Below are 12,821 nucleotides of genomic sequence, written 5' to 3'. Positions count from 1 at the left end.
TGCAGCGGCTCTGCTGATACACGTCGATTTCGGTTACAGAAGTGACGTAGGTCCTGTCACACATGCCGCCCTCCAGTCTCACAGGTCGCACTTTGAGGAAGTAACACAGTGAAGACTGATGGGTAGCAGTTTGGTGTGAAATACGGCCACATCGAGGAGGTGCCACGGCCCTACAGGTGGCGCTGGTGAGGACGGGACCTGCACAAGTAAAGGCCACAAGATGGCAAGTCCACATCAAAAGCACTGTTACAGGACCAGACATGTACTGTAACTGCACAAAGAAAATTCATTAAAAAGACAAGTAAATGTAGAATAATATAATAATATAATCCCAGCATGCACTACGACAAGCTCAAAAAATGCATCCAAGATGACTGTTTTTGCATTGAAAAATAAGTTTTTGTGTCATGTATTTTAATGCTCAACAGCATGTTGCAATATGTTTACATTAAACTCTATTGAAATTAATAGCCTCCATTGCACTTTGCTCTACATAGGCAACAACATTGTGCCATATGAAGTCACTTAGAAGACAGTACGCTAAGTGAATATATATTAGCATACTGATTTAGGGGCCATTCACAGACAGAATGTGCTTTTATGCTGAAAAAAACATGAGATGCGGGGCAGTGGAATGAGGAAAAAAAAGGTATCATAAGCTGTACTTTGTTTAACAGGAGCACCACGTATTTAAAATAAACAATGGGAAAGCATTGCAGGACAGAACACAATTTTGCGATTAATAACACAAGACCAGTGTTATTATCGTTAACTAACACTAAAACCACAAAAAACATTTTCATTACTTAAACATTAAAATTATAGATAGATAGATAGATAGATAGATAGAAAACTTATTTCAGCTAGTTGCCAATTTTAATTTAGTTTAATTTAGTTAGTTCAGAAAGTTAGTTATTGGAAAAAATCTAATACAAAATATTAAAAGTAGGGTAGGTGTGAAGTCACTTAGAAGACAGTACGCTAAGTGAATATATATTAGCATACTGATTTAGGGGCCATTCACAGACAGAATGTGCTTTTATGCTGAAAAAAACATGAGATGCGGGGCAGTGGAATGAGGAAAAAAAAGGTATCATAAGCTGTACTTTGTTTAACAGGAGCACCACGTATTTAAAATAAACAATGGGAAAGCATTGCAGGACAGAACACAATTTTGCGATTAATAACACAAGACCAGTGTTATTATCGTTAACTAACACTAAAACCACGAAAAACATTTTCATTACTTAAACATTAAAATTATAGATAGATAGATAGATAGATAGATAGATAGAAAACTTATTTCAGCTAGTTGCCAATTTTAATTTAGTTTAATTTAGTTAGTTCAGAAAGTTAGTTATTGGAAAAAATCTAATACAAAATATTAAAAGTAGGGTAGGTGATTTCGGAGAGGTTAGCAATAGCAAGCTAGCTTTGAAAGCATAAGATCCCACCCTCCCTGCAAATCACTCTCCAAAGCCACACCTCCTCCAAAACACATGAACGCGCACAGGCTGACCAGAAGCCAGCGACACGATGAGAGACGGCATTGGGGGAGGGTTGAATGCAAAGTTGTGAGAAAACATTACAGTACAAAGCGCATACTATTACAATAATAACGGCCTTCATTCTCGCTCGGTCTGTAATAGCGTAATGAACGCGCTGATGACGTATCATGTCTGCGCAAACAGGGTGCGCGGAGGTATGCAAATTTTTTTAAATGCACCATTTTAAAAAGCTACTTTTAACTTGAGCGTCGTTTTTTAAAACGCTAAAACGCAGGATGCAAACTCAACGGTCAAATACATCCATCTAGCAAGTTTATGCAGAAAAAATGGAAAAGGAAATGGAAAAGCACACGATGCAATTAAAAAAATAAATTCCACTGCCCTGCAAGGTCTAGAGACCTAAAAAGTGTAACTACTTTTTGCTTGATAAGGTGTTTTAAAAACATGGCGCTCATGCATGAGACGCTGAAAAAGACGTTAGAGTAGGGTAAGACCAACGCTATCTCATGAACAATTCGTATGTATTTTACGAGTTGGCTAATTCGAACGAATTCGTACGACTTCACTCGTTTGATTTTGTACGATTTGTCTAGACCACAGTGACGGGTAGGTTTAGGGGCGGGGTTAGGGGTTGGTCATTAGTACGAATTCATACGAATTGGGGAGTTCGTAAAATATGTACGATTTAGCAAAAAACTTGCTAATTCGTACGAGTGAGGTCATACGAAATCGTATGAATTAGCCACCTCATATAATACGTACGAATTGCCGTGAGATCAGGTTGGTAAGACAGAACATGTTTTTGCATTTAAAAACGCGAGATGCATGGCAGCAGAAAGAAAAAAAACTAAGTCTAGACACGTTTTTTAAAAGCTGAACTATTTTTCAGCTTGACACCGCATTCTGGTGCGCAGGCACGAGACCCTGCAAAAGACGCAAAACACAAGCGCAAAGACATCCATCTAGCGCATGTTTACACAGAAAAACTATGGAAAAGCAGTACAAGATAGAACACGTTTTTTTGCATCTAAAACACGAGGCAGTGGATAAAACACTTTTAAAAACCATTTTTAAAAAGTAAACTAGCCTACTTTTAACTTGTGCATGGACTTTTTATTATCCAGGGTCATGCGTGAAACGCTACAAAAGATGCAAGCGCAATAAAGACGTCTGTCTCTAGTGCATGTTTAGAAAAACAACAGAAAAGTATCACAAACGTGTTTTGTGTTAAACGGTTTTTGTGTAAACGGATCCTTAGAAGGCAGTTGCCTATGTAGGAAGTAGAAAGTATGGCAGTTTACAATATTTGACAGAGAATATCTGTCACTGGCTGCATACAAACAATATTAGAATATTAAACATATTAAACATATACACATATTTCCATTTAAGGCTTTTAGTGGCTAAAACTGCTTCGCTTCACGTAGAAGTTATAACATACAATCGAGCGCTAGTAATCACACCATATCTCATCTCTACAGATAGCAGCGGCACTGGGCCACAGATGTCGCAGCGTTCATTAGACGAGCACCTGCAGCCAGTCAAAGGCTTTCATCAGCTCACGTTCCTGAAGCGTGCAGGCCCAAACCCGGAGCCCGAGCTCGGCTCTGAACGGCCTTCATTATCCGTCCTGCGCTAATCTGCTCAGCTATGCGTGAGGGCTGCTGATACCTTCAAAACCTCATTACGCCCAGATGACATGATAATGAAGACTTTTCATTGGACATTCCAAAGAAAATATTAATGTCACTCAGATGAGTTTGGTTCCGACAGTGCGTACAACATCTAGCATGATTGACATTTTATAAAACTTCTGACGCATTTTCACAAAAATAAATATATAAAAGTTTACACATGGACACATTTAATATAAGTAGCCTATCATGTAATATGTATAATATGACTATCTAATGTAACCTACATTTAATGCTATATTTTATATATTTTTTATAAATTTATTGGATGCTTTTCACAGACTGTGATGACATTTAACGCCAATAATTAATTATAAATAAAAAATAAAAATAATTATAATCGTAATAAATCGTAAGTAAATTTAATCAGAAGTAAATTTATTTATACAATTTGTAATTACACATTTATTATTAAACAATAGTTATTCACTGATTAAATATTAAACAATATTTATCATATATACAGTGGGTACGGAAAGTATTCAGACCCCCTTAAATTTTTCACTCTTTGTTATATTGCAGCCATTTGCTAAAATCATTTAAGTTAATTTTTTTTCCTCATTAATGTACACACAGCACCCCATATTGACAGAAAAACACAGAATTGTTGACATTTTTGCAGATTTATTAAAAAGAAAAACTGAAATATCACATGATCCTAAGTATTCAGACCCTTTGCTGAGTATTTAGTAGAAGCACCCTTTTGATCTAATACACCCATGAGTCTTTTTGGGAAAGATGCAACAAGTTTTTCACACATGGATTTGGGGATCCTCTGCCATTCCCTCTTGCAGATCCACTCCAGTTCTGTCAGGTTGGATGGTAAACATTGGTGGACAGCCATTTTTAGGTCTCTCCAGAGATGCTCAATTGGGTTTAAGTCAGGGCTCTGGCTGGGCCATTCAAGAACAGTCACAGAGTTGTTGTGAATATATATATTATTATATTAGATATATTATATTGCTTAATATATATATATATATATATATATTGTAAAAATGTAATATATATTTATAATATGTATGATAAATATATCATACAATAAATAAAATATATTAATTTAAATAAATAAATAAATATTTACATAGCAAATAAACCATTGTTTTCATGACTTTCAAAAGCAGTAAAAACAGCAATGGATACCAGCCAGTTGTTGATTCCCATCTCCAATGTAGCCTATTTAGCTTTTTAGCAGCTCTGATCTGTGATGTTTAGGACTTAGGCTGTATCATGTCCTTCAGAAGCTGATGATCGGCCTTCTCATTGAGATTTAAAGGGCTTTAACAGCAGCAGCTGGACATGCACATGCACGCTCTGGGGTGTGTGTGTGTGTGTGTGTGATGTTTGCTCAATAATAACATAATGTGCTTCAGTCTGCATTCCCGCAGCTGGTAGAGCTCCAGCAGATCTAGGATGAGGACAGACACGGTCAGCAGACAGTCGCTCTGGCTGGTCATCGCTGATATTTTAGGCCATTCTTACTAATGCAGAAAACACGGAATTTTTTTATATAGCCAATAGCGTGTCTAGAAAACTTCAAAGAAATTTAGTGCAAACAGAAATGTAAATGGAAGTTGTAGTTACAGTGGGTACGGAAAGTATTCAGACCCCCTTAAATTTTTAAATCTGCAAAGATGTCAACAATTCTGTGTTTTTCTGTCAATATGGGGTGCTGTGTGTACATTAATGAGGAAAAAAAATTAACTTAAATGATTTTAGCAAATGGCTGCAATATAACAAAGAGTGAAAAATTTAAGGGGGTCTGAATACTTTCCGTACCCACTGTATATATAATAAAATACAAATAAAAAAAAAAAGACCCTAAACTTGACCCTGATCTTCATGCCAATCATCAGTCACATGACCTGTCGAGGCAGTCACATGACTTTTTTTGACGGGGATCTAGGAATTTATAAATGTGCTTTTCACGTTTAGTCTAGTCTATTTATTTATATAGCACATTTAAAAACAACAGACTTTCAGCTTATTTCTATTCTTGCAAAAATAAATAAATAAATGAACATTACTCCACCTAAAATGAGGATGTGCATATTTTATGAGCATTGTGGAAAATGTATTTGCGTCTTGGTGTGTTTCCGTCGAGCATATTTTACATGCAATAGGCCTACCCCAAAATTCACATAGAAATGACATGGATACAAACCTGGTCAGTCAAAAAATAATAATTTGAAGACAGCAAAATAAAAATAAATAAATAAATTTAGGTCTGTTTTTTTTTTTCAAACAAAAATCTGTTGTATATTTTTGCTCTTTCCTCCTTGCATATATACACACATACATTTACATTTTACATTTATATACAATTTGTATACAATTGTATAATTTATATATTAAATATAATCTTTCTTTTTCTTTTTTATATAGAGATGTATAAAATTGCATACTTTTTTTACTTTTTAAAATGTATATATAATTGATTTTTTTAAATTTTCAGTTCTAAGAACAAACCAGGCTTTGAATTTAGTCATTTGAAATTGGCACTTTATCTTTCCAGAAAGAGGGACAGCAACTCTGAAACTTTGTATTATGAACACTTGTGTTTGTTTGCCTCTTTATGATGAATTTGTTGTATTCCTCGTTTGTAAGTCGCTTTAAATAAAAGCGTCTGCTAAATGAATAAATATAAATGTAAACTCTGGACTGATGGACTGGTCACCGCTGCCCCTCGGTCAAACACAACAGCCGCCGATGCAACTGTTTGCTGCTCGCTGCTATTTCTAGAAGCCACGAGGCGCAGCTGCCACCACACACCTGTTCATACCAATATCTGCTTTCATAGGGCACCACCGCTCCTCACGGGGCCCTGGGGCCACAGGTGGCCCCCCAGTAATGGGCACATGGCTCAGGCCTGTCATCAGGTCAAACAGGCCCCGTTATGGAGGAGGTTGCTGGGTTTTTGGCGAACTTCTGTTTTAACAATCAGCCTACAGGAGTGGAAAACCTGACACAGCAGCAGCGTCATTATCGTTAACTAAAACTAAAATTAAAACAAAAGATAAAAGATAAAATGTGACCCTGGAGCACAAAAGCAGTCTTAAGTCGCTGGGGTATATTTGTAGCAATAGCCAACAATACATCGTATGGGTCAAAATTATAAATTTTTCTTTTATGCCAAAAATCATTAGGATATTAAGTAAAGATCATGTTCCATGAAGATATTTTGTAAATTTCCTACCGTAAATATATAAAAACTTAATTTTTGATTAGTAATATGCATAGCTAAGAACTTCATTCGGACAACTTTAAAGGCGACTTTCTCAATATTTTGATTTTTTTGCACCCTCAGATTCCAGATATTCAAATAGTTGTATCTCAGCCAAATATTGTCCTATCCTAACAAACCATACATCAATGGAAAGCTTATTTATTCAGCTTTCAGAAGATGTATAAATATCAATTTCGGAAAATTGACCCTTATGACTGGTTCTGTGGTCCATGGTCACAAATATATAATAAAATACAAAAATTAAAAGATTATTCTAAATATATTGTAAAAAAGATATATTTTATAAAAAATACTTAAAAACCATAGAAAATGATACTTGAAATAAAATAAACGTTAACTAAAATTTTTTTAAAAATCTTATATATATATATAATAGACTTACAGTATACTAGACACACCGTATACTAGACTTACATAGACTTACAGTATACTAGACACACCGTATACTAGACTTACAGTATACTAGAGTACACCGTATACTAGACTTATACTAAGTATACTGCTTAGACCTCTGAGTGAGAAAGAAGGAAAAATGAGTATGTTTTTAGCCTTGTTAAGCAGGCAGAACGGCGAGTCAATCATCAGCCGAGCCCATGTGCTTTGCGCCGGTTTGCTCTGGAGCAGTGAACCTCGCCGTTTGCATCCCTAGTGCTTTTCCAACAGCGGACGATCGAGCTCTCCGGCATCTAACGGCCTTCTCAAAGCCCACAGACTCTCAGATGAAAGGCCGACAGTGTCTCTCTCGTACGCAGCTGGGCCTGTAGACGACTCCACTTCTCTTTCAAGGTCCCGTCAGCGAGACTAAAGCAAACGTACAGATCTTCACGGCCCGTAACCAGACTGTATATTTTGGCCTTCGAATGAGGAGTAGGTGCGGAGAAATGAAGAGAAGAAAGCCAATGGAAACTTTCTCCAGCACGTTTCAGTCGCTAACACTTGACGTGTGACAGGTACTCTCGCGTGATGCCAGGATGCAACATGATACAGAATTCAATTTGATTTACACCACAGTTTTCTGGAGCGAATGATTACAACTGATCACAGTTTATCATTCCAGCAGAATATGAATCCAAACCATCAGCACTACATGAACATAAATATAAGGCATTGCTACAATATTTACATGGCTTTTTCTTTATAAAACTGTACAGTCGTGTCAGCAGCAGGTGTAGAACTCATTTCCAAGACAAAAATACAAGCTTATCTAGTCCTAAAATTCCCTTTTCTTCAGGTTTTCAGCTCCTGTTGTGTAGAACAAGTAAGGGTAAGTGTTAAAATATATTTTAATAATTAAATAGACACCCATGACCGCATATTATGTATTATATATTTTTTATTGGTTGGAAGAATTTTTATTATGTATAAATGCTTACTATATATAAAATATTTATAACAGTAATGCTACATTTATATTTTAAAAATGTTTTATGTAATACATAAATATTATGTTAATTACACTACCTGTTCAAAAAACTGTCAGTAAGATTTTTTTTCATGAAATGAATACTTTTATTTTACAAGGGCGTATTAAATTGATCAAAAGTGACATTTTTAATGTTGTAAAAGATGCATATTTCAAATAAATGCTGTTCGTTTAAACATTCTAATCATCACAGAAATCTAACAGCAAAATATAACCTGATTTCCACAGTTTTCAACATTGATAATAATCAGAAATGTTTCTTGAGCGGCAAATCAGCAGAGAATGATTTCTGAAGGATCATGTGACACTGAAGACCGGAGTAATGAAAATTCAGGAAAAAATTTAATAAAAAAATATATTCAAACAGTTAAAACTGTTTTAAATGTAAGTTTAAATTGTAATAATATTTAAAAAAATGTTACTGTATTTTCGATTGAATAAATGCAGCCTCGCTGAGCATAAAAGACTTTCAAAGCATTTTAAAAATCTTACAAACCCCAAGCTTTTGAATTGTGGTGCATATGAAAATGGTTATTCTGTTCTTTATCAACTATATATTGAGCATTTCCATTTTTTTTCCCCATTTTGCTGTCATCGGCATTTCATAAAAGCAATAAGCCACTTGAAGCTGCAGTGATTTCACCAAAAACACCCCTTACTGTACATGACTGTAACATACTCTGTGGCTTTTTGCTTTACAAAAACACCCTGTCCATGTTAATTCAGCACTAGGCAAACGGCCAACAGACGAACATGTTTGGTGAAAAGATCCAGGATGAACAGATTCACGCCAGATCCTTCCTCAAAACGGCTTTTGCGGTTTCTGAAAATGAACCGCTTTTCCCGTCGACTCGCCTCGCCTTTCGACGTTTAATTATCAGAGATTCGCTCAAACGAACGGAGGGAAAAAACACGACTGGAGTCCTGACAGATCGGCTGCTGGGAGTCTTGGCTCTCGTCTAAACGCCAAAAGCCGTGAGTGGCCTCCTTTCTCAGTGCGCTATTACACTTCATTAATCTATCATGGGTGTTTTGCTATTTTGATAAGCCCTACCACAGCCATACATCAGCGGCGGCGTTCATCCCCCGAGCACACGCTCACCGTGTTCATGTTCCTGCGGGCTCTGGATCGTGTTGTGGTTGGAAATGTGATTTATGATTTCAACCTTTGTTCTGGGTTTGCGAAAACCGTCCGAAACGGGTCCCACAGACGCTCGAGTCCCTCAGTGACCAATCGAATGACTAGAGACGGACAGTTTAGGAGATTGTGAGGGACATCCAGGTCGCCTGTTCACTTCCTAGACAGAACAGGAAACGCAAGTTCCTCCTCTCGGACCGCGCTTCCCACAATGCATAGCGTGAGTTCTGGTGGCGAGCGGGTCACTGGCTCTCGTCCATGCTGACGCCCAGCCGCTTCATGACGGTGACGCGAGAGCTGCACTGGCTGGGTTTCTGCAGCAGCTCTGCTTTGGGCTGGAAATGCGCCGTCAGGATCTTCAGGACGTTCTCCAACTTCACGTCCATCTGAAGCACCTACAAACAAAGATACATTGATCTGAGAAAGGAAGCTGTTTTGCTGGATTTCGGGTGGTGCGCTGTAGTGGGCTACTGACTGAAAAGGCTGTGCGAGGGGTTAATCCATGAACAATCACCATTGTGCTCCAGTAATGCACTTAACCTCAGACTGTTTAACCCTTTAAGAGAAAGAAAATCAGGCTAAAGTCCACTCAGAGATGTGTGTTAAGATTATTTCTAATAAAACGTTATTGTTTACACTAAAGGCACGTATTGCTGCATGAAAAAGCATTAAAAAGAGCGTTTGAAGTAAATTAAGTGAATCTTGTGGTCATAATTCTATATATAATATAATAGAAAATATGGCCATAATAAATAAATAAATAATTTAATTAATTTTTGCACTGACATTTGTCATTACTTTTTCATTATTGTAATATTTAAATTTAAATTTAAATTAGTATGCAACAATTACTACATTGATGTATACAAGTTATAATATATGTTTTTGCATTAAATAAATAAATAAATACTATTTTCTGTTTTAATTTCTATTTTATTTAAATTTTAATAATTTTGTTGTCGTTTTGTAATTGTATTAATTAAAAAATATATATATGTATATATATATAATGTTTTTTTTTGTTTTTATTAATTTTTATTTCAGTTTTAGTTTGAGTTATTTTAGTGAATCAAGTTAAACTAAATGAAAATGTGAAATGTTGCTCTGGTAACTTGCTGGAATAAAATAAGTAAAGTTTTACATCAGTCAAAGTTTAGTTTATTTCAAGTAAGGACATTTCAGTTTTACATTTTTAATTACATTTAGTCTTAAATAGTTTTAGTGAACTATAATATCCCTGCATTACAATGCAAACTTTTTTAATGGTCTTAATGCAAAATAATTTCTTATGAGATTCATTGTATTTGCACCATATTGGTTATTTATTTGTTTATTCATTCATTCATACATTCATTCTTATATTAGATATTTCATTTGACTTTCATTTTAATACATGTTTATACTTTCATATTGTTTCTTATTTCTTTTTCATTTTTTATTTTAAGACTTACTTTGACTTTTACAGTCATCTAACACTAACTTGAAGGGACAGAGATCAATTGAGAGCTTTAAGAGCATTTTCTCTTGAAGAGCACTTTCACTTTAAGAGATATGACCCATTTTGGGGTGAAATATGACCTGGACATGCTGCATAGAATTCACCCAGTCAGGATATTTGAAGTATACTTAAATAAATACTTGAAAATCCAAAATCAAATGCATTTTGCGAAAAGGTCAGAACATAGGTGACGAGAACAGCATACATCAAACAATATGTGACTTTAACACAAATTCTCAGAAACAACCCTTCATGCATAAGTGTTTTTCTTTCAGAATGGGTCATTCATTTCAGAAAGCTACTTAAGTTTATGAGCCCTCGCTAGTCATCATTTAACTGTCTAGCACACACACAAAACAAAAGCAGGCCGTCAGTAACCTGAGACGCCAACACAAGCCACGAGAAGGTCTGCGCTCAACAGTGCGCCGTTTCACTGCGAGCCGACATAAATATATTTTCATAAAGAGAAGGAGCATTCACTGCCTGTTAGAGGGGAAATATAAATCTGAACCATAAACATGTCATTGATAATCTACGCCATTATCTGCATTCCCAAGCGAGGCGCTGCGCTCAGATTAGGAATTCCTCTGGTCTGTGGAGCCGGAGCACGTTGACCCGTGGAGACCCCAGGAAAAACAACTCTAAAACAGCCACAGAAATTGTGCTTGGACTGCAAATTCACTGCTCTGAGAACAGGCCGCGGGTTTGATGCTTTACGCCCAAATCACCACCAATGGAAGCAAGAACGCTACTTGTTTTCTTGGAGTTTCTCCAGCAAAACTTACATTTCAAGTGCAGAAAAGCAGTCAAGCGTGTCATTTAACCTATTAATTAGTTATTAAAGGAATAGTTCACCCAAAAAATGAGAATTTGCTGAAAATGCACTCACCCTCAGGCCGTCCAAGATGTAGATGTGTTTGTTTCTTTATCAGATTTGGAGAAATGTAGCATTACATCACTTGCTCACCAATGGATGTGAATGGGTGCCGTCAGAATGAGAGTCTAAACAGCTGATAAAAACATCACAATAATCCACAAGTAATCCACACCACTCCAGTCCATCAGTTAATGTCTTGTGAAGCCAAAACTGCGGGTTTGTAAGAAACAAATCCATCAAAACACCACTCCAGTCCATCAGTTAATGTCTTGTGAAGCCAAAAGTGCGGGTTTGTAAGAAACAAATCCATCAAGATGTTTTTAAATTCAAACCGTTGCTTTTGGCCAAAATATGAATCTGTAATCCATAATAACACTTCCTCCAGAGAAAAAGTTGCTCTGAATCAGGAGAAAAATATGTACAGATCAAGCACCGTTTACAAGCCAAGACAGTACAAAGCAGCTCTAAACAAGTACACTACCAGTCAAAAGTTTTTGAACAGTAAGATTTTTAATGTATTTTAAAGAATTCTCTTCTGCTCACCAAGCCTGCATTTATTTGATCCAAAATATGTTAAAAGCGGTTATAGAAATTAATACTTTTATTTAGCAAGGATGCTTTAAATTGTTCAAAAGTGATGATGAAGACATTTATAATGTTACAAAAGATTTCTATTTCAGATAAATGCTGTTCTTCTGAACTTTCTATTCATCAAAGAAGTCTGAAAAAAATTGTACTCGGCTGTTTTCAAAATAATAATAATAAAAGCAGCAAATCAGAATATTAGAATGATCTCTGAAGGATCATGTGACTGGAAAGGCAACAGGAGATGGACTTTTTCACTGGAGGAAGTGTTATTATGGATTATAGACTCAGATTTTGTCCAGAAGCAATGGTTTGAAGTTTAAAGCATCTTGATAGATTTGTTTCTTACGGTACTTGCATTTTGCTCAGCTAAATAGTAGTAAATAGTTTCTGTCTGAGTTTTGCCAACTGGATCTTCTTCTCCTGAAGATGAAATGCAAAACAGCAGACAGACTTTGCTTCCTTTAAGCAGACTATCTATCATGGTTAAGTCAATAATCATCTCCCCAAAAAGAAGAATTTAATCTTTATGAGCTTTGTGAAAAACAACACGCTCCGTTCATTCATCGTGCTGATAAGAGCTCTGGGGTTCTTCAGCCGCTGATGAAGCGTTGGCTTGTTTTGAATCGGCTGACTACTCGCCGTCTGCTGTGTCTTCACATGTCAGACTGGAGGCTGGAGTGTAGCCAGAGCTTCTAAATTGCAAAAATGCCTGAAGAAACTGTTAGCGACCAAGATAAACTGTGTTTTGGCTGAAGTCTCAAAGCAGCTGTTTCATTTAACATTTCATTTTCATTTCATCTATGCCTGGACTGAGATCTATCTATCTATCTATCTATCTATCTCTGCTT

The 12,821-nt window shown here is 36.1% G+C and overlaps 1 protein-coding gene across 1 annotated transcript in view; it reads right to left on the bottom strand.

Moving 5' to 3' along the window:
* Positions 1-8,374: 8,374 nt before the first annotated feature.
* kcnq1.2 (potassium voltage-gated channel, KQT-like subfamily, member 1.2) overlaps positions 8,375-12,821 on the bottom strand; it is a 170,713-nt gene continuing 166,266 nt past the window's right edge. Inside the window, exon 19 of the mRNA XM_016559462.1 lies at positions 8,375-9,405. Within this exon, the coding sequence (XP_016414948.1) occupies positions 9,253-9,405 (153 nt within the window). The 3' untranslated portion in view covers positions 8,375-9,252. The remainder of the gene's footprint in view (positions 9,406-12,821) is intronic.

Source organism: Sinocyclocheilus rhinocerous, unplaced genomic scaffold (assembly GCF_001515625.1).
Source record: "Sinocyclocheilus rhinocerous isolate Xijiao unplaced genomic scaffold, SAMN03320098_v1.1 scaffold1099, whole genome shotgun sequence".
NCBI lineage: Eukaryota > Metazoa > Chordata > Actinopteri > Cypriniformes > Cyprinidae > Sinocyclocheilus > Sinocyclocheilus rhinocerous.
This window is presented reverse-complemented; position numbering and strand designations above follow the sequence as displayed.